We start from the raw sequence: 21196 nt of genomic DNA on the forward strand, positions 1-21196 counted from the left end.
TCACAGCTCTTTGGTCTGTCTTGGTGTTGAAACCAATTTGTGATTAGTTCTCTTTGTCTTCCTGTTTCACTGTCTGCCGTGTGTTGAAATATGAAACATTCATTGTCTCAGCACTGCTTTGTATTTACTCAGCCGAATATAATCCTGACTGTTGCAGAATAGTGTGCAGGGGTTTAAAGATTCAGAGCAAAACAACTACTACAATAGTGAAAATATTACTCCTTTTAAAGGCAGGACTCGTCTGTTTTTCTTTCTTTCTTTTTATTTCTGATAGTTCACCTTGTGGGGACCATTTTAGAAATCGAGGAGGTATCTGCCAAGCGGCGTTCAAGAGTCGCCATTTCAACAGTTGCAGCTGCTGCCACTCCTATAGAAGCCTGCGTGGCTTTACTCTACGAGGCTGGTGCTAGTGAATGTACTCACTATCAGTGTTTTGTCAATATCTTTATGGGTCAAAAGGCTGTGTCATCACCAAGTGGTGGCAGTTAAGAGCTAAGGAGTGAAGAGAGAGAGAGAGAGTGTGTGTGTGTGTGTGTGTGTGAGAGAGAGAGTGTGTTGGGGGGGGGGGGGGGGACTGACCCAAAGGCTGAAATATTTATGACAGAGACAGCTGAACGCCCCGTGTTGTTTGTAGCGATATGGGTTCAAGGATGAACGAATGCAAGGATGGAGGGATGGATGGAAAGTAAGGAAGCTTCAGAGATCTGTTCTTTAAGCTTACATTATTTATCACAACGCACTCTGCCATGGAAGTGCTAACCCCCACATCAACTGGCCTCTTTTCTCACTGAGATGCCAGTGGACTGAAGTAAGATGCTCCTGCTTAGTCTACCTGTCAACTCGTCCCCGGGCATGTTAGGATGTTAGGACTGCAGCCACGTGCTGCACACACACACACACACACACACACACACACACACACATGCATCCACGCACACACACTCAGATGTACCCTACACTTTGTTCAGATTTATATTTACACACACTAAAGCTGTAATGGTTACACTCGCTAATTTACTAGGATGTGCCCACAAAATCAGTCACTTATTTGCTCTGCATTAACCCAAACTAGAGCCTGCTCTCTCTCCCTCTCTCTCTCTCTCTCTCTCTCTCTCTCTCTCTCTCTCTCTCTCTCTCTCTCACACACACACACTCACACACACACACTCATCACACCCTTAGCCATTTTATTCTGCTCACATATTTCTCCAATTCCTATTTTCCTCCCTCTGTTGTTCACACACTCTTTCTGAGACGCATGAAAACCACACACACAAAGACACGCACCCGATCAGTGGGAGTGACGACCTTGAGACCTGTTGATGCTGTTTGGAGTGGCCGTGCTGTGAATACTTAAGGGGCCGTGCGGGACTCCGGGCGAAAATGGGGTGCTTGACATGCCGTTTGTAAAAATGACTGGAAAATGTGCAGGAGAGCTGGCGATGCAGTTGAAGGGAGAGACCGGCATGAATATGTATTGTATGCTAATGATGCACGCCGAGGCTTTTGACTCAAGCTGTTGATGAAAGCAGAGGACATGTTCTGCTGTCGCCATTTAGGAGGCAGTGCAATCGACAAACCCATTGTCGACGCTGCTGCATCCCTGGTCAGGGGGCAGGATGGTGACAGGTGTTAGATATCAGTGACAGCAGCCAAGGTGACTCTACTCGACGGGCCTGCAGGCGGCTGGGGCACCACTGGTGTCTGCTCCGTTTACCGCCGCCTTGACCTTTCGTGGTTAGACACAGCGAGGTTATATCAGAGGGTCCTGAAGCAAATGTCTCCAATTAGCTTCGTTCAGCCCTCTCAGAGCTACAGCTTCTTCCACCTGCTCCCCTTGCTGTCCTTCTACATGTTTACTGTCTATAGTAACAAGGGCTGGTCCATCCGTTTTAAGTGTATTTTTAATTTGTCCATAAAAAAGAAGCTGAATTTTAAATAAAAAGTTTCTTTACTTGGCTGCAGGAGAAAAGTAGTTGTGATGGTGAAAAAGAGAAGATGCGTAAAAGCCAATGGAAACACAATTTTTCAATACATCTTGGAAGTCGTACCTGTTATCATACTTCTGTCTGTCTGTCTACTGTAGACGAGGCATTCATATCATCCTGCCATAACATGTTGTGTGACAGAATGATAATTAATAATAATTATGTAATTTTTTTGATAAATATTTATATCGGTTGAAATATATTAGCCAGTATTTAGTTAATGAGCACACACTAACAGACCTTGAATTCTGCAGAATCTCAGCTTAAAACTTGGAAACTTAACTCATGTTTCATGACTCCTTCACTCACGCACAGGACTGTAGAATACATTAAAAGTAGCCTGACAGTAAGTAGCACTCCTGCGTTCCCTCTCTTCATCTGCATGCATGAGATGCTGTTAACTGGTCCTGCGACGAGATGGCATCAAGAGATCAGTGCGTGAATCTCGGCGCTGCTGCTGCTCCCCTCCGTCTAATGACAGCGAGGGACTCCTTGACGACGACGCTCAGCAGTGAACAGAGAGCAAATAAGGAGAACAAGGATGTTTTTACGTATGTTCCCCTGCTGATGTGTCTGCGTTTCCTCTGTGTTTGTGCCGGCGCTTTATCGGCTCACTCTGTACAGCGCGTGTACGTGTGATTCCCAACGTTCACGTGTGGACGGTCATTTGACTGCTGTGTGCGAGTGCAATCAGATTTCAATCTCGTCCCTCTATGTGGCTGAGCTGCTGTGGTGCAGGTTCCCCGCGGGGAAATGTAATTATACCCTGCTGGCCACAGAGTACAGGCTTCACTGCCCTATCTGTCTCAGGAGAGATGGCAGCCAGAGGCCCTTTCTCACTTGCAGTATCAAACAGCATGTCACTAAAGCCCTGCTGTATCTTAGAAATTTGCAGTATCGTTCCAATCTCCTCCTCTAATCAGCTCTTAGATCCCCGGGGTTATCGGTGGCCTTTTTGCTACAGTTTTGTTACAGTTGTGAATAATTTATGACAGAATTAAATGTGGTTGCTAAGAGCAGTGATTTTATTGATTCATCTGCTGTATATTCCTCTCATCTTGTCCGTGTATCTTTGTTTTATGACCGTGTCCCCTCCGCAGTTCGCTATTGGCTGTGTTCTCACAGAGGTGTGTACCGGGATGGCGTCCATTAGGGCAAAACAAACAGACACGCCCCACTCTCCTGGATTTAGGCAAACGATCAATGAGAGCACTCACATAACAGCAGTCTAAGTGGTCCATTGATGTTACGATTAAATGAACACAGGATGCAGTGGTGATGGCAGAACACGCCAACCCAAAGAAAATAAAATACATAATTTTCTATGGTGGAATTCTGTTCATATTTTAAATGAGACCCAAAACCTTATGCCCCATTCAGGCTCTTAAAGCAAAGAAGGGATTATATCCAAAATGAAAGGAAAAAAAGAGAAGAAATAAAAAAAAGAAGAGCTGTGATAAATTTAAGACATCACTAAATAATGTAAGACAAGGGTGAAACAGGGACGAGAAATTTGCCAGCAATGAGGACAGCCACTTGACATGGAAGTTGGAAACTGCACCCTGCAAATCTTAGTGCGTCACCCATTTCATCGTGGCGTACTTTGTCATGGTAACTTACCAGAAGGGCAGCCATGTCAGAGCGCTTCATTTGTCTGATTTGCTACACTTCGACCCTACCTTTATCTCCGTTCCTGCGTTTAGCCCGGTGCCACAACTTCAGCTCCCCCTGCCCTCCTCCGCACCCTCATGCCTGTCCCTCAGGGTGTGGGAGTCATTGTTGTGCCTAATAAGGTTTATGGAATTACAGATCTCTGAAATTGGATTTTCTCACTTCACCAAAGCAGTGGGATTGCGGGTTTAAGGCCCGGTGCATCGGGGCACAGCTGACCTGTGACTGAACTGTTTTTCTCTCACTGCACCCTCAAGGTGGGCAGATCAGGGCAGTGATGTGCCGACGGCTCTGGACAAAGACAGAAAGACAGGCAGATTCCTTGTATCTGTCTCTGTACCTGGCAATTAAATTGATTCTGAGTCAGACAGCTTTTTGGCGCCTTCATCTGGATTTCTGTTTCTCTCATGTCGACCACTCTCACAAACTCCTCCTCTGTCTGTCCTCACAACTTTTGAGTGTGTTTGATCTAATTCTAATCTAACGAATCTTTTGATCTTCCTCGTCTGACACCCAAACACTTCCCAGATTTTTACGTCCAAAGTATCTCAATTCGTTCTAATCCTTAAAATATGGCCTCAGGTGAAGCAATTGATTCTCGTTGATGTGCAGAGATTTCGACTGTCTGCCCCATGCTTATGTTTAATGAACTGTGGGATTCCTTTGGTAACGTTGAACCCCACCCACCCCCACCTCCCCGAAAGAAGCTACCTCGTCACAAATCCAGATCAGTTCCACCGCTCATTGTTCAGATGTGACTGAGCATTAACTACATCTGGACTGGAGGAGTAGCAGAGACAAAGCAACAGAGACAGGCAGCATAGTGAATGCATTGAGATGTTGGCAGGAAGGTGGTATTCATTAGAAGTGGTCCACAGTGGCGGCTTAGTGAACTCTTAATTGGGGAAGAGACAGGGCTGGGGATGAGGGATCAATCGGGGCAGAGCCGGGGTTCCAGCCCACTGAAATCAATCAGCCTCCTGCCCAACAGGGAGAATACAGCCAATGGGAAAAAAAACACCCACAGCTTTAGGCTCCTGCTCTTTTACCCACTCAGTCAAACTTCGTCAGGATCAACAGATAGGCTGCTCATTCCAGCTTATCTCAATCAGAAAAGGATGGAGTCGCTTGATTGCCTTTATTTGTTGATGTGGGCATTTGATATCATTACTGGAAGGCTCTGAAATGCCATTACAGTTTTGGTGTAACTCTGCCAAGAACAGGATATTATTCCAACTAATAAAACATGATTCATTAACACAGGAGCGTTTATGGAAAAGAATATTAAATGAACCCCTGGAGTATTTTTACTCCTTTGCTAAAAATAGTCACTTTCGCCTCTTCTTCATCTTCCTCCTCGCCTGGGTAATAGCCATCTTTCTGCCCTGTCACTTTTTGATGTATCATCCTCTTATTCACATCAAGGACAAGGCCAGGTGTCGCATTTTCTCTCAGTTGCCACGCTTGTCACACTGCCTTGTCACCCACAGCCTGTTCCAATCCCCTCCCTGTCTTCCTCCCCCTCTCTGCTTATTTATATTAAAACTGTCACTCCTTTATTTTAGCAAGAGAAAGGGAAAGTAAATCATTTTCTTTTTTGCCATTTGCAGCCCACAGTGTCTGCTGAATGCTGCAAGTTTATGTGGATGTCATATCTGGCCAAATAAAATCCTGTCAAAACGAATGATGTCCCTGCTGTTTCGCATTGTTGTCGCACAACTAAAATTCTGCCTCTTTGTTGTGTCCTTGGCTTCAGACATCTACAGTGTGTCACTTATGTGTTAAGCTATCTAGGAATATGCTTCACAGTGCAAAGCAAGCCTTGACAGAGGCTTTAGGCTGCTTTTATTGCCGCAGATGGACACAGAGGCAGATTGACAGGCACAGGTGTGCAGCCTCACCTCTCTTTGATGCCCACGAGTGGCTGGCGGTGCAGTCTTGGCTCAAGAGCAGCTGGGGTCAGATACGTGCCTTAGCAGTGAGACACATGTGGGCTTATAAGGTTCTCCAGTTTATTCTTAGCCTTGCTTCACATAATGGGTGCATGTGTATATATGTGTGTGTGTGTGTGTGTATGTGTGCGCATCACCACGCTGTTGGGTACAAAGCACCAAAGACTACCTATGAAACATTAGATGCTACATGAGCTGAGAGCGAAGCCAAGATTACACTGAGTGGTTATAGAGATGTCAAAGCTGGTTTGGCTCGGCTCAGATGTTTACATGCTGGACACTGACACCTGTCCAATCAGGACATGGATCAGACAGCTTCACTCCTGTCCACATGTCTTCACAGGCAGACACAGAACAAGGACTTGCAGCTTAAAAAGGTAACAACCAGAGGATGTTGGAGACATGGAGAGGATGTTAGATGGCAGTTTGATGGAAAGAGCTGGATGAAAACAGTTTTTTTTCTGTACCTCAGCTTCCTCTGATACGTACTTTAAAGCAGTGTGGTTTGCTCGTCTGCCTGGATGAGAGGGAGCATTGCTTACAGAATCGCTGCTCAAAGCGTCTTGGAGGGTTAGAGATAATTACGTTAAAAATTAGACAGAATTTACACTCTTATATCTGGCACAGGTCTGATTAAACCACCGCCTGCGCCATCGCCTGCTGCCACATGCATCACAGCATCAATCTAATATGCATTTTATCTTGTGCGAATATCATGTAACAGATGTGTCGCCATCTTTGGGGTATCTGTGAGGGAAGAGTAGTGACTGCGAGTGGTATCTGAAGTATGTAGATTTATTTAAGATTTATGGATATCAAATTAAACACAATAAAGAAAAAAATAAATCCAGACTGACACAAAAACGAGAGCTTGGTCGTGTTTGGGCTTCTGGGTGTAAGTTGCATACGTTCCAAGTATTCATCCACTCCGGACTTTGTGTTTGCTTACAGAACTTGGCAATCAGAGGCTGATTTCTTTGGGAGCAGAGAACATCCGAGACGGCTTGTTTACAAAAGAAGGTAAGGCTGCTCACCTCCAACACTCTGTTAAAGTGAAATTTCCTTCTGCTGACTTGTGTGTGTGGGTGCAGTCTTTTTTGTCAACACACAGCTGTGGGTCAGTTTCTTCGCTTCTGCCTGTTTCATCATCATCTGTCTCTCCACCTATATGTGTATCACTTCTCCACTCGAGCAGACAGGTCCTGATTATTGTTTCTGTTACCATGGAGTCTGCAGACCTCAGAGGAAACGAACAACACGGCGGGCCAGAGTTAACGTCAACGCTTTATTTGCTTCGGGGGATAGATTTGTCGCCTCGAGAGGCAACTGGCGAAGCATGCTGTTTGAGTCAGTCTCGAAATCACATCACCTCATTTGATCTCCCTGCCAGTGATTAGCATTTCATTCTGCACGAATGAGAGGATGCTTATTGTTGGCCACACTCGGATGGAATCGATGATCAAAGAGGGTTGTGGGCGTTGCACTTGTGTTATGGCCACAGCAGATGCCGACAGCCCGAATGGAAATTACAAAGAGAAAAGAAAGTGAAAAGTGAGATGATGTGAGGCTGAGGGAAATAGTCATGAGCATTTATCAGTGAGCTACAAAACAAGGATTTATCAAATAGACAGCTGAAAAATCACATTCATCCCCCCCTTCCTTGGGCTGTAAACTAGTTTCATGTCTTAGCTAAACAAGCCGTGATGGCCTTGGATGTGTTTAACACTGTAAATCAGTTTTTCTTCACACACTGTTTCAAAGAGGCAATAAATCTGCATGACCTGGACACATCGCCACTGCAGCATTAACACTCTCCTCTTGGCTATTTACCAGTAACATGCTTGGGCTGCTGCTGTGATCAGAGTCATTCTGTGCGAACAGTTGGATGGCAGCAGAGGAAACAGCTCTTAGCACATGTGGGCACATTATGTACACAGCTGTGCACAGCTGACTCATTATCACTTGCAAAAACACCAGTACGTGACTGTAACTTCTTTTTGATTAACAAAATGACTCGCTACAGACAGCTCTTATTATAGCCGTGATACTTTAGTGTTTTGTTTGTGAAAAAAAAAATGGCAGGTTATGCAACTTTTCTTCAAGGAGCATTTGAGGAAGATGAACTTTGATTTTTCTTCTTGTCTCGGTGAAACTATGAACAGCAGACAGGTGAATGATGTGCCTTTGGTAAGCTATTCTGTTTGAGGGCTGATCTCCACTTCAAAACCTCAGCATGAGGACAGCATTCACCTCTCTCTTTCTTCTTCCTCTTCTTGCTGGCAGAGGGGGCCTTCGGCGGTGCAGGATAAAAACCAAAAGTCTTCAGGAGAAATTCTTCAAAGGCGCAGTTCATCTGCCAAGAGAAGGCCTCATCAATTCAGTTTTCTTCTCTTAAACCACTGTCCCTTCCACAGAGCTCTGGTTGTTTATGAACAGAGCTATGTGGTATTTCTCCTCCGTTCTTTGCAGCTGGTTGCGTAAGGTGCTTTTGATATCTTGTGAGTGACGAAGGGATATTTTTCCTTTAACACTTTGGGGGATTAGGCTGTTGTTGGTGGCAGTTTCTCCTCAGACTGAAGCCTCCCATCCTCCCTGGGGTATGTGATGCACATTGTGGGACTCTGGGAGCAATTTCCTGACCCTCATTTTCCGCATAAGCAAGACGGGAACTGCCAGCTTGCTTTCAGGCCCCATCCTGCCTTCTGCCCACTGATTAAAAGTCAAATATTAAAGTGCTCTGTTGTGAGCTCGGCCTAATTGATTCTTTCCGCCGGGTGCACACAGAATGGGCTGACAGCAGGCGATACCAGGCTTTGTCAACATCGGGCATGCTGCCTGATGCCCAGGACGGCACCCCAGTGAAGGCCCCAGTGAGTGTGCCAACCTGCAGCACCACACACAGACAGGCCGCTCGGCACACTGGCAAAGCTTTATAGTAGCAACACAGAAGAAGCTCATTCTTTTGCTGTGTGTCAGCTCCCATGGCTGGCTCCCTATTTGTAAGGAAGTGGCTGGCTGTGAAGAAAGTGTGTGTGAGTGTGTGTGTGTGCATCTCTACACTTGGAGGAAAAAAAAAATCTCTTTTGCCAATTGCATAACCACTCAGCTAACTTAAGCTATCTGGGGCGATGGTGCTGAAAGGAGGCTTCATCTGAATTCCACAAAAGGCTCTCTTCTTCTCCTCCGACACCCAGCTCTCCTGCTGTTAAGATAATTGCTCTAATAGCTTTTAATCACAGCCATGTTTAACAAGAAGCTTACCAAACACAGGATGACACCAAGTATGTCATCACTGCCCACCCTGTAAAAGCACAGGACATCTGGTGGAGATATGAGGCTTCGGGTTGAAGCTTGTAGAGTTTTACCCTCCCTTAACTACGATGTAGGGATAATTAATTGAATCTCTACAGCAGTAAAACAGGGTCCCTTTCTCCTCTGTATCCCTGTCCTCCTTCTGTCTGCTTACCCTATGAATTTACTGGCCATTTTATGTGTCTTGAATGGGCTATACTCCCCATTTATTTTTAATGCTTTTCTACTGCACATGTCGGAGAGTGCAACAGTGATCTTGGCACCACACAACTGTCATTAAGCTCAGACATTCATCCATGACACTTTTCTCATGAATCTGATTGACCTTTTCGCCTGCTGTGATCCATAGTAAAAGGTTATAGATGCCTATTTAACCCCCCCCATTGAAAAACTGGGTGTATCTCTTGTCCTGACTGAAGCTTTAGGTTCCATCTGAGCTGATGGGAAGGGGCGATAGGGGGGAGGTCAAAGAGCTGGCCGATGGTGCGGTAATTACTCTATTAGTGAAACGGGGCCAGACTCTGCACTCTGACACAGCACTAATTACGACACAAGGGTGATGAACTTGATTAAGGGCGATGCTAATTTGTGTTCAATAACAGAGACAGGAAGAAAACTGAGAAAGAAGAAAGGGGCGAACAGGAGAACATTTTGAGGAGGACATAATCGCAACATTTGCCTTTTACACCCATGCAAATCCACCACATTTGCTATTTGAATTTTGCAATTCACTTTTCAGTGTGACAGATCGCCAGCACAGTCACGGAGTGGTCACCCTGCTGCTTCAATAGCAAAGGCCACTGAAAAGTAATCACAGTGTCCTCCCCCCTGAGTACTGAACAGGGTTTCATTTCTACCTCCATCCCGTTATTTTGCTGTAGGTCCCAGGGGGGTCCAGAGGCTGAGTGGGGGTCATATTCAACAGCCACATGGGGGGGCAGACAGCTGGCTGCCTCTCTGACAGGAGCCTAATGGAGAGCTAATAGGAGCGAGTCGAGTAGAGACCACTGCTGTGACCTTGACATGAGCCCGTGGAGGCAGGTAGAGAGGAGGAGGAGCTGGAGGAGGAAGAGGGATGGAAAGGTGAAATACGGTTATAGGGGCTGACAGGCAGGTAGTTTAAATATCTCCTTCTTTTCATCCTCTATCTGTTTGTTTGGTTTTTTTTTTTTTTTGCTTTGCTTGCCTCTGTTGTCCAGTGACCCTACAGAGAACCTCAGCATAAAGGAAAGATGTTTTCCTTTCGCTCTTCTTTGCGAGTAGGTGAGTCACTAAGTGTGTATGTGCGTGGGTGTTGGCATGTGTCAGAATAAATGTTTAAATACTCTTTTGGTTTTTCTTCAAAGATTTACTTTCCAGACTTTTTTTTTTTATCTCCTCACTGAGAATAATGCTTCAAGTATATTTCCTGTGTAAGTGATGATAAAGTATTCTGTTTTGGGGAATAATTACTGAGATTACAGCAATTACATGCAGACTAAAACTGAACCGATTTGTTTTACTATTTCATAAGTAAATTTCAAGATTCAGTTATGCTTTTGTAAAGTTTACTGCCGGTTGTATTTTAAACATGATGACTTTGACGGCCGACTGAGTCCCACAACAGTCGCATTTTGTTTCTGCTGTTGTAAACAGACTCCACTACCGCTGCCACGTGAACCTTTTTGAGCATGTTTGTGTACTTTTTTACTCACTTATTCTAGTCACAACTAATTTTTACAACAAAAACATTCTTCTTGACGTCTTCAGTGTTTCTACATCCATATACAAGTATACATGTGACAGCATGTGTGGGACCATGTCCTGGGAGCATGAGGGCGTTTGTCTCGCATCTCAGCCAGTGGTACAGATCAGAGGGAGGTCAGGCCTGCAGGGACAGCCAATGAGCATCATCCACAGTAAAGGGAGAGCCACTACCAACTGATCAATCTGAGCTCTCATTAAAAGGCTGCCAAGCCCTTTGCAACCCAATACAATATCAATACCGTAGCACCACAGAGGGACCTCCAGAGCTGTTAGGCAAGCCGTTGGCAGCTTAACTGTCATTACCGGATGGGCGACATGCCAGAGACCCCCTTCGTGGGCCACTTAGGTTCCTCCTGTGGTCCCATACGCAGGTCAGCCCAGACAGATGGGCCGTTTGGGCAGCTGTCCCAGGGACGAGGAAGAGAGAGATGGATACCGACCTGTAGAGGAGGAGACAGTCTGTGGTCTCTCACAGTATGGAGGGATGATGTGGGCTGTGTGTGTCGACTGTGTGCAGTTACACATTGCTGCGGTTTCACCTCAGGCTTGTTTTTTTTGCCACAGGTTATTTTCTGTGTCTGTTTCCATAACTGAGGATTGCAAGGACCATCACACATGTTTTATGTTTTAACTGAACAAAAGACAAAGAGAGAAAAAAAACACTATGAACTCTGTTAGTGTTGCTGCAGATTCAAGAAGTCTGCCCTGGGTTTTGGCATACATCCTGAAATTCCCGCTGGGAGGCCCACAAGCACTGAATAGCACTCCATGGTGATTTCTGAGTGGAGCAAATGGAGGGGGAATATAAGTGGCCATACATAGAAAGTCTCTGTAAGTAAGATCATTGTGCTGAGGTCTCCCCTCTTTGCTCCAGTCTTAACCCCCTGTGTGGTTTCGATAGGGGAGGGAGGGATCAGTCTGTGCGTCTCTAAACCCCCAGTAATCCGCCGACAAAAGGGCCAGGAGAAAGCCTGATACGGAAGGTGGGGGGTTAGGACAGAGAATGGGAGGAGTGAAGAAGTAAAGAGATGGCTGTCGCCTCTTCAACCCCCCAGGGGTATGCTTAACACCAGAGAGGATGTCCTCACGGCCGCTACAGACCCCAGGGTAAAACATCCCTCTGCTGTGAGGGGCCTTTCTGTGTGATCAAGTGTTTATCAGTTGAGTAAAAGAATCCTGAGTCTATGACAGTGATCACTTCTGCAGCGGCTGAACTCTAACTTCCAGCCAGTGTATTGATTTATCTGGGATGTCTGTAATTTATTCAGCGGGCGGGTGGCAGTTGTTTACTGACAGTTGAAACCGATATTGTCTGTAATTATCATTAAGTCAGGGCCATTAGAAGCAGACCCCACTGCAGGTGCTAATTTGCTGATGGCAGAGAAATGGCACGTAATTAAAACACAACAAATGACAGCTTAAAACCTAGGAGTCCTGTAGAACATGATCTAATTTTAGCAACACATTTGCAGGATATAAACTGGAGGCAGACAGCATTGTTTAGAGGAATAATTCCATTATTGCAAGCAGATAAACACCACAGTGTTCATCCCAATAATGTTCCTCTCATCAAGCTTTTCTAATATTATGCACTTGTTGGCAGATCGTATTTTGAATGATTTCTCGTTGATGCTGCAGTTTCACAATGTCATGCAGAAGTCACTTGGCTGCGCTGAGGTCTCAGTGAGGTAGTTAGGTCGGTGGAACAATTGGCCCCGGCTGATTTGTCTGTAATCCATTTAGCTGAGATGTGACACACTGTAGGGGGGCTTTGCCTCTGGTCAATAAGTGCCAATAAGAAACAGCCATCACTCAGCGGGCTGCCCTGTCCACCAGCTTGCTCACTTGTTTCAGTTGTCAACCCCTGCCTCAAAGGAGCTGGCAATTGTGCCGCTCTTTCGGACTCACCACAAATGTCTTTCCCATACCGACCTCAATAGGACAGGAAAGGCAAGGACACTGGCGGACTGCAAAGCAGGCGCATTTCTGTCCGACATCTGAATAAACCCATCTGAAGGGAAAACAGCTACGTATTTACAAAACACCATTGACAGTTGCTCATTCTCTCAAACTCTTGGAGGAGGGGGCTACTGAGGGGTTGAACCCAAGTCAGGCACAATCAGGGCTCTGTTTGTGTTTTCTCTAACACCTCCGTTTTCTCTTTGGGCTTCCTTGGAGAGGAGGAGGGGTAAATGCCGTGACCCTACCGAGGACCCTTACTGAAGCCCACAAAAACCTGCAGACCACCACGCTAGCGCTACATGCCACATGGTTGCTGCTGGAGACAGAGAGCAACAGTGAAGTGGACGTGTGTGGATGAAAGAGAAAACCAACATCTTGAGAGACGGAGACTGAATCCAGCCACCAAAACTTCCTCACCGCAGCAGATTCTGACGTTGGTATTTGTGGTGTGGTTGGAATCCAAGTTCATTATGAGGAATATCTTCAGTGAGTTAGTTTGCGAAACCTGGATGAGACAGAAAGGTGGGCAGCAGCTGTACGATGTCCCTCTAGAGCTGCGGGGGCCAAACAATTTCAGAACAATACCACAAAACGATGCTGTTAATTTCCTACCAATTCAGAGATAATTAACCAAACTGTGCTTCTCTCCTTCTATGTCCCCCTGTTGGAGACAGAGAAGTTTGAAGTCTGATACACAGAGTGAGTGTGTGTGTGTGTCTGTGTGTTTGCATTTGTGTACATTTATAACAACAGAGCAGATACAGGGAGTCTGTCAGAACTCTTTGTTCTCCGGAGAGAACACATCATGACTGGGCCTTTTGTCTGAACTGACACCATCATACGGTCTCTTTCTTTTCCTACCCTCCTTCTCGCTCTCGCTCTCTTTTCCTAACCCCCTTATTTTTTCCACCAAACTATTTACCCAGCATCCCATCGCTCTCTGTCACGATGAAACCATTTAAAAGATAATTATCCCTGTGGATTACGGTGTTGCAGAAACTGAGATGGGTTTTTTTTGTCCTCTGGGGGTGGACTAAGCTCGAACTTGTGTGTCTACCAGAAGATGACTTCCGAGGACTGTGTGTGTTTGTGCTTATAATGTAGCCGTTTGTTTGTTTATTGCCCTACTGCCATGTGACTTTCACTTACATACTTCTTTATGAATGTTATTTGCACCCTAACAGATCATTACATGGCCAAAAGTATGTGGACACCTAGAAATCCCACAAGATTTTTGTACCTGGCTGCTCTCACCAGCAGTGAAGTCAGTCACTGAGGCTCAGCAATAAGGCCTGGTTTGCAGTTGGTAGTCCAGTTCATCCCAGATGTGTTGTGGTGAGGCTGAGGTCAGGGCTCTGTGCAGGTCAGTGAGGTTCTTCCAAAAATAAAGCTTGAAAACCATTTCTTTATGGACTTTATGGCTAAAATATTGTTGTATGCTGTAGCATCAAGATTTAACTGGCTTAGAATGAACCAAATCATTATAAAGTCCCATCCTGTGAGTGTCCATTTACATTTTGTCTTATAATGTGGATAAACTAAATCTAAGTGGGTGTACCGGGGACATTTATTCTTTGACTGCTGGGTAAAAAAATAAAAAATATGCACACGTGAAGTGTGTGTGTGAGAGAGAGAGACATTTGAAAGCTTCCAGCCAGAACACATCACAGCTTCACCTTTTCTCTCAGGGCAGTAGACTCACTGCAGGATTAATGATGTGTTAAGCACTAAAATTACACTCATTCATATTTCACTGCCAGCACATTCCACATAGTATTAAAGGTTAAGGAAGAATATGATGTATAAACAAGAAAAGAAATACGCACTAATGTAGAGGCAAACAGTTTAATGGTAACTGCAAAAAGAAATATTTCACACTCGAGTCTCCTCATCGCAGCAGAAATCTCATTTTCTCACTTTTAAAGTCTAACCACCGCTCTTTGTGTCTGCGTATTCAAACAGAAAATTGCTGTGTAGGTTCCGACTGTATCTTTTAAATGTCTGCGGAGTGCCGAGCTTATCGGAACCTGAGGGAAATCTAAATTAAATCTTCCCGGTGAATGGGATCAGCCTCCGCATTATCTCTTGTCATTCTCAACTATTAAAGTTAGTTATTAGGAAGTAAAGGCACATTTGTCAAAAGAATGTGCAGGGACTGTTCTAAACCAAAGAACTGTCGGAGGGTTATTGAATATGATTTCACAGTTATCATTCACGGACTGGAGAGTTTGGGAGTACTGCGCTGACCTGTTAAAGGAGTCGTTATTTTAGATGTCATCAGACCAGCATTAATAATTGATTGGCCCTTAGTTTAGAGGTCATCGGTAGACCAGATTGTGTGGGACGCAGCTGTGGCACCAGGATGCTGAAAGCACCTGTCACAAGAAGACCGTCCTCTCCAGAGAAATGACTGCATTGGTCGCCAGTTGAAACCACTTAAAACTACCTGCGTTTCTATTTGTTTCTATTTCTCACAGCGCAGAGAAAAGTGAGGGAGTAGGTGCTGAGATAGATGGTGAGCACACAAAGCATTTGAAATCAGAAGGTAATGTTTGGTTTTTATAAAATGGCACCAGTTCACATTGGTAACCTTCACGCATGACTCCCTAAGCTCAACGAAGCATTTTGCTTGCCTAAACTAAACTACTTTTGTGTTAACAATTTATCAAATGACAATATGAAAAGATTGTGACAGTGTGAAAGGGGTCGCTTGTAACAAAGAACCTACGGAGAATTATTACCAGAATCTGCAGCTCCTTCTAGCCTTATTAAGCGTCATAGCCAGTTTCAGCTCTTTGTTTTGCTTTTATGTAGTGTTGTTTTCAGTTGAAGCAGGAAGCTGTTTTCAGCAAAAAACAAAACAAAACAAAAAAAAAGCTCCAAAATCACACTGTACACTACCTGCTCAGCAGAGCGACAGAGTTAGCAACTAGCTTATGAACATAATGGAGCATTTATCAGCTAAAAGAGAACAGAAAACAGAGCTAAAAGAGAGTGGACATTGCATTTACCTTCACCAGGTGGACACAAACTCAACTCCAAATGAACAATCACGTTGCTGGATGTGTAAATAAACACCTTTTTGTCATATGAGCTTTAAGGATGACGATATGTCGGTGCTGCTTTCACAACATAGTTCAGTCCTGCTGTGGCAAAAAACAAAATTAGTTATTGTATTTTGAACCATACCTCAGAACAGAAAATGCTTATTTGGTTCATTATAAAATACACTGCTAAAGAACATGTTTCGACATTTAGGTACAATTGATGAGATTGATTGAAAACTGTTGTGTTTTTCCACACTCTGATGGTGGAGTAAAGCTTTACAAGCAGAGAATGATAGATGATGGATGATAATAAAGCATGGCTTCTTATTATCATGAAAAAAGCATTCCATACTGTATTGAGAATTGCCCACCCCTTCTTTTGCAGACACATACTCACACACATGCACACACAGACGCGCACACACACACAAACGTCTCTGAAAGTTACTCTCACATAGATGCATGCCATTGCAGAATTTGCATCTGAATGCCAACTTTTGTTGGTAAATTCAAGGGTCCTTGGAGATTTTGCACATTCTGTTCAGAGCTGTGCAGGCCAATGGGAACAAAGTCACACATTAGCAAAGCCCTGCCAGCCTCAATTATGACCAAAGGGATTGGCTTGATAGTGTTACAGCAGGCCACATTCAGAACTGGATGTGTCTATTTAAACTTTCCTGGCCAGCTCCTTTATATTTTCCGGCACTAGAATACAGCGGATGGCAAATTCCTGCATCAAGAACAACGCAGAAGAGATTTGGAGCCTTCCTGCTACTGCATTCTGTTTCATTCTCTTCTGATTTATATGGGAGCCGTGGTCGGCGAATCTGGTTTTCATGTTTGGGAAAAAATCCATCTGCAGTGGAAGTGCTCAGGCTTTGTTCTCTCCACACTCTGTGCCTAGAGGTTCTTTCTCACACTTTCTCCATCTTTTTCTCTCCAGCTCTCTCTGTCTCTCTGAACATTGGTGATACAGAATCAGGGAGTCTGACTTCCACCTTGTGGGTCTTCACCTCCGTATTTTTTACGTGTTATTGAGACAGCTGATTAAATTGTGCAGTGTGTACGCCATCCACCTTCAATATGTAATAAATGTCTGTTTGTTTTTTTCTTGGTTTTCTCATATTCTGTCTGTGTTTCTGGCAGTCTCCGGGGGGCCGCAGAGTGGATGAATCAGACTTTATGCCTGTTTCAAAGCCCAGGGTGTTTTATTTATAGGGAAAAAAGTACATTAACGCCTCTGCAAAGTCTTTGGAAAATTTATCAAGCCCTCTCTCAGCTTCCTCATTGCCTCATTTGAACTGTTATGCTTGAAGTACAAATGTGTGTTGTTTGGTGTTGTTTGTAACATATCAGTCTGTTGATCCGGTGTGTCTTTTCATCCCTCCACTCTTGCCACCGTCTTACCATCATGTCCATGCTGTGACATGACCATCTCTGTTGTCACGGCATTTATAATTCAGTCTTCTCAATAAAAGATGGACGGCATTAAGTTTTTATCTGGTGATGCAGTGCTGCTGTCTCTTAGAGCCTCTTTACAAGCGAATGACTGAAGAGCAAAACTTTCCGTCTCTGTTCTGACTTCCAGGCATCACTTGGCATTAGTATAACCCTGGATGATCCTTGTTCCTCAAACATGCTTTTAGAAGCTTATTCTCTATGATCTCATATTCTGCTAGCTTACTCCCCCAACCTTTAATGAGTTTTGCTGAGAGTTATATTTGCTCATGTTGTCTTGTGCTTCTGTCTAAATGGCAAAAATTCCTCTTTCATTCAGGGCTGTCTGGCTGAATCAGCATTGCTGTTTTGCAGCTCACTTAGTGCAAAGAGCTGATGTGGGCAGAGCTCTGTCAGGAAACAAGCTCTAAATAATCCCAGTTTTACCGAAACAACATGGCTTGCCTTGCAGTATGAATGCATACAAACCCTCACATTGGTCATGTTGCTGGAGACTGAGAATAGCTTGGCTAAGTACTGCTGTTTTTCCTAACGGTTGTCCGTCTCTGTTTTTCCACTCATCCTCAAGGTATAATGGCTTCTGTGTGTTTGGACGTTTTGGTTTCCTCCGCTTTTTGCTTTGCGGTTTCATGTAGCATCTGCCACCCGGAGAGATAAACAATACGGGTAGATGAAAGACAGAGGCAGAGCAAACTGGAAAGAAAGGACTGTATCTGTCAGTTAGAGCTGATAAAAGCCTCAAAATCCAATTAGTCCTCAGTATCAGGGGGAAGGGGGAGGCCTCATGGGAGTAATGTCAGAAAATATCCACCAGCAGAGTATGTCAATAACACAACATTTACATACTTGCCTATTGATAGATCAGCTAGTTAAATGGAGCCGGATGTTTTCTTGTACATCAGGACTATATTTGGTACGGCTTTTGCCCACATCAGCTTTTTGAACAGATAAACAACCATCAAAGGAAAGTACTGGATCTACTAACACCACAAGCCACTCTAAACAAGGAATCAATGGCAGAGAATCATCTTAGTTTGAGGACACTGAATCTTTTCTTTATTTCCCATAGTCCATTTCAGTGACGGGGTATCCACCGCCAGTTGAATATCTGTCTTTCTTTTTTCACCAGGTTTTGTTTTTGTTTTCCGGTTGATTTCGTCATTGCTTGCGTCTTGTTTTCATCCAGTTCCAGAAATGAAGGAGGGATGTGGGGAAAGAAGCAAGGACACTTTCAAACAGCACAGCGCCCTGGGTCAGATCTCATGTGTTGCCCCAGAGGAACAACCACATGCCCTGGGAGTAGGAAACCAAAGCAAACACAGCTGCTGTTGCACAGATTTATTTGTGTGTGTGTGTGTGTGTGTATGTGTGAGTGTGTATGTGCATATTCACATGCACAAGGTGTGTATTTGCATGTGTTAGATGTGTGTGCATTCTGTGCAAAGCAAGACCATGGAGGAGGACGGAGGATGTGTGTGGGTGCTTGGGAAGACTTTAATGAGCACAATCTGGACAACGGTGGAGAGCAGAGAGGATTTGTGTTAGACAGAGGAGCTCTCCTACATTCAGCTCACACTTACTTCATCGGCTGTGACTCTCTGCGTGCAGATAACGATTCCACAAGAGCGAAGTTCCTCTCTGTAATCATCTCTGTTCCCCTAAATGTTTAATGCATTTTTTGCATTTGAGGGCTTCGTCCTGTCATTAATAAGAGAGTCAGATGCTCCCAGCCACGCCTGCATGCGTGCATGTGTGAATCCCCAGGTTGAACTGTATTCCAGTCAGCTTGTTGTTAAGGAGCCGTCGTCCCAGCTGAGAGATCTTGCCTTTATGTTGTTGTTGTTGTTGTTATTGTCTTCGTCAGACACAGATTGCTCTGGCCACACGTTCCTTGTGGACTCAATCAACCATCTCACTGTGATAGTGGAGCTTCTCAGTGGGCACACCGGTGTCTTTATTGTTACTGTCACTGGCTGTGTTGCTGCTCTGATTATGTGTCATGATAAAATAGGCGCACAGGTCCAGCTCTTCTCTGTAGCCTTCTGTTTTTCACTGAATGATAAATTTATTACAAATAACAGTGAAATATGTGTGGAATAAAATGGTTTTATTTTTATTAATACATTTTTTAAAAATCTAATATTTAATGGTTATTGTTATTAGGACAGCTTCTTGCTTTTTCTGGTTGGAATGAATATGTGTTAAAACAGCAGATGCCTAAATAAGCAACAGTTTTCCTGTTTCTGTTGCTGTGTTTGCTATAAATTTGCTTGGAGTATCATAGTAAATGTAGACGGCACTGGAGTCCAGATAACCGAGCAGAACTGCAACATGCTTGCAAGGTAGTGTAACCAACAGTTGCTATGGTAAACTCGGTGGGGATATACTGTTAATGAGGAAGTGTTATGAGAGAACTAATAGGATTGCCGTGTAATTTTGCTGAACTGCATGTGGAGATTAATAAAGGAGAAACTCTCGGTAACACACACTTGACTCTGAAGCAGGATTTGTAATTTTCTGTGTATCTAGGAGCAGTTTGTTTTTGTGATATTGCAGCATTGATATTTCTTGCTTTCATTTTCACAGGTACTTTTGCAATTTTCCGTTCCACACTGTGTGCTGACTTGGTATAATCTGAGTTATTATAATATGAAATCAGTGTTTTCTAATCTTTAGAAGTGGACTGGTTCTCTCTTCACTTTGACACTCTGCTCATTGACCCACGTCTTCATCCCCTTTTTTTCAGTTCCTCTCCTTCACCTCTGCCCACCCCACTTCCCCACATCCCTCATATCTACCCTAACCCTCTCGGGGGGGGGGGGGTGAGTCCAGAGCTGGCCCGGGGCCCAGGCCCATTAGCCCCAGCCTGGCAGCTATGTGCTCATCACCAAAGATCATTACACCCAGCCAATGACACCACTCTAATGCATCATTAATGATTGATTAACGAGCTGAGATCAGCCCAAACGGGTGCATTTGTACGGAAGAGCACCCTGTAATGGCTTTGCAAGGCTTGCATCTGCTATTTTTCACCACGTTTTGTGTGTGTGTGTGTTTGCATGTGTGTGTTTTATTCTTGTCAGTGTCACTCAGTGTCCTGTCTCTCAGGTGGAGTGAAGGAACTGCAGACTCCTGTGTGTGGAACAACGAAGGACTGAGGAGGTGACTGCAGGGTAGCATAATGGCAGGGCAGGGGCTCTCCGCCCCTCTCCCTCTCCTGCTCCTTCTTGTCCTGGTGGGAACCTTCCATGCGGCCCTGGGCTCTGGATACCTATCCGGATATCGCCTCAGGTCTCGACTTCAGAGGGACCGCCACATCCGCAATGTCCGGCCCAACATCATCCTCATCCTCACTGATGATCAGGACATCGAACTTGGTAATATGTTTTCCTCCATTAGACCTTTCCTGTGTGTTTGTGCATCTCTCTCTCTCTCTCTCTCTCTCTCTCTCTCTCTCTCTCTCTCTCTGCTGGCTTTGTGTGGCTTCGCTTCCATCTCCCATGAGTATGGGTATTCTTATTATGTGTATCCAACAGCATCAGTAAAGAAAAGTCAGCCTAATGCTGCCTCTTGGCACCATAACAACTGGCGCACTCAAAGTCATGTGCTCCCCTTGGCAACTCCTCCATTGCTGGCATGAAATGAGGGCGGCCTATGGCTTCCATTGTGTGGGTGCCAAACCCTGGCCATCTCCCTTCCCGCTTAAGTCCTTTAGCGGCATATTGGACTGGAGTGGCTGCATAATGGCCTCTGTGACATCCTTTGTCCTCCTGTGATCGCTAGTGAGAAGACTCCCATTGAAAAGCAGGAATTTATGGTCAAGCATCTGTTTTCCCAAACAATCACCATCAGCTTGAAAAGCTTTTAGTACACAGAAATCTAAACGGGTTACACTTTACCAAAAAGATTTGTACCCTCATTTACTTTCGCCTACTTCTTTTATCTCGCACCACGTCCGTGATGGTTTTTGCTCTTTCCCCCTCATGCCCTACATTTATATTTTGCACTCTTTACCCTCTCTGTTTTCCACAGCCTCTCACTTTTTTTTCTTCACCATCTG

At 44.6% G+C, this 21196-nt stretch overlaps 1 protein-coding gene across 8 annotated transcripts in view; it reads left to right on the forward strand.

Annotated features, from left to right (window-relative positions):
* The window catches only part of sulf2a (sulfatase 2a), a 43266-nt gene that overhangs the window by 11191 nt on the left and 10879 nt on the right, over positions 1–21196 (forward strand). For 5 of the 8 annotated variants that reach the window (XM_046384654.1, XM_046384655.1, XM_046384652.1 and 2 more), the window contains 2 exons: positions 6563–6631; positions 20245–20513. In XM_046384654.1, the coding sequence (XP_046240610.1) occupies positions 20318–20513 (196 nt within the window). In that variant the 5' untranslated portion in view covers positions 6563–6631; positions 20245–20317. Of the gene's footprint in view, positions 1–6562; positions 6632–20219; positions 20514–21196 lie in introns of all 8 variants that reach the window. The other 3 variants (XM_046384657.1, XM_046384656.1, XM_046384658.1) reach the window with 2 other exon arrangements.

The sequence above is a fragment of the Scatophagus argus genome, chromosome 3, assembly GCF_020382885.2.
Source record: "Scatophagus argus isolate fScaArg1 chromosome 3, fScaArg1.pri, whole genome shotgun sequence".
Classification (NCBI taxonomy): domain Eukaryota; kingdom Metazoa; phylum Chordata; class Actinopteri; family Scatophagidae; genus Scatophagus; species Scatophagus argus.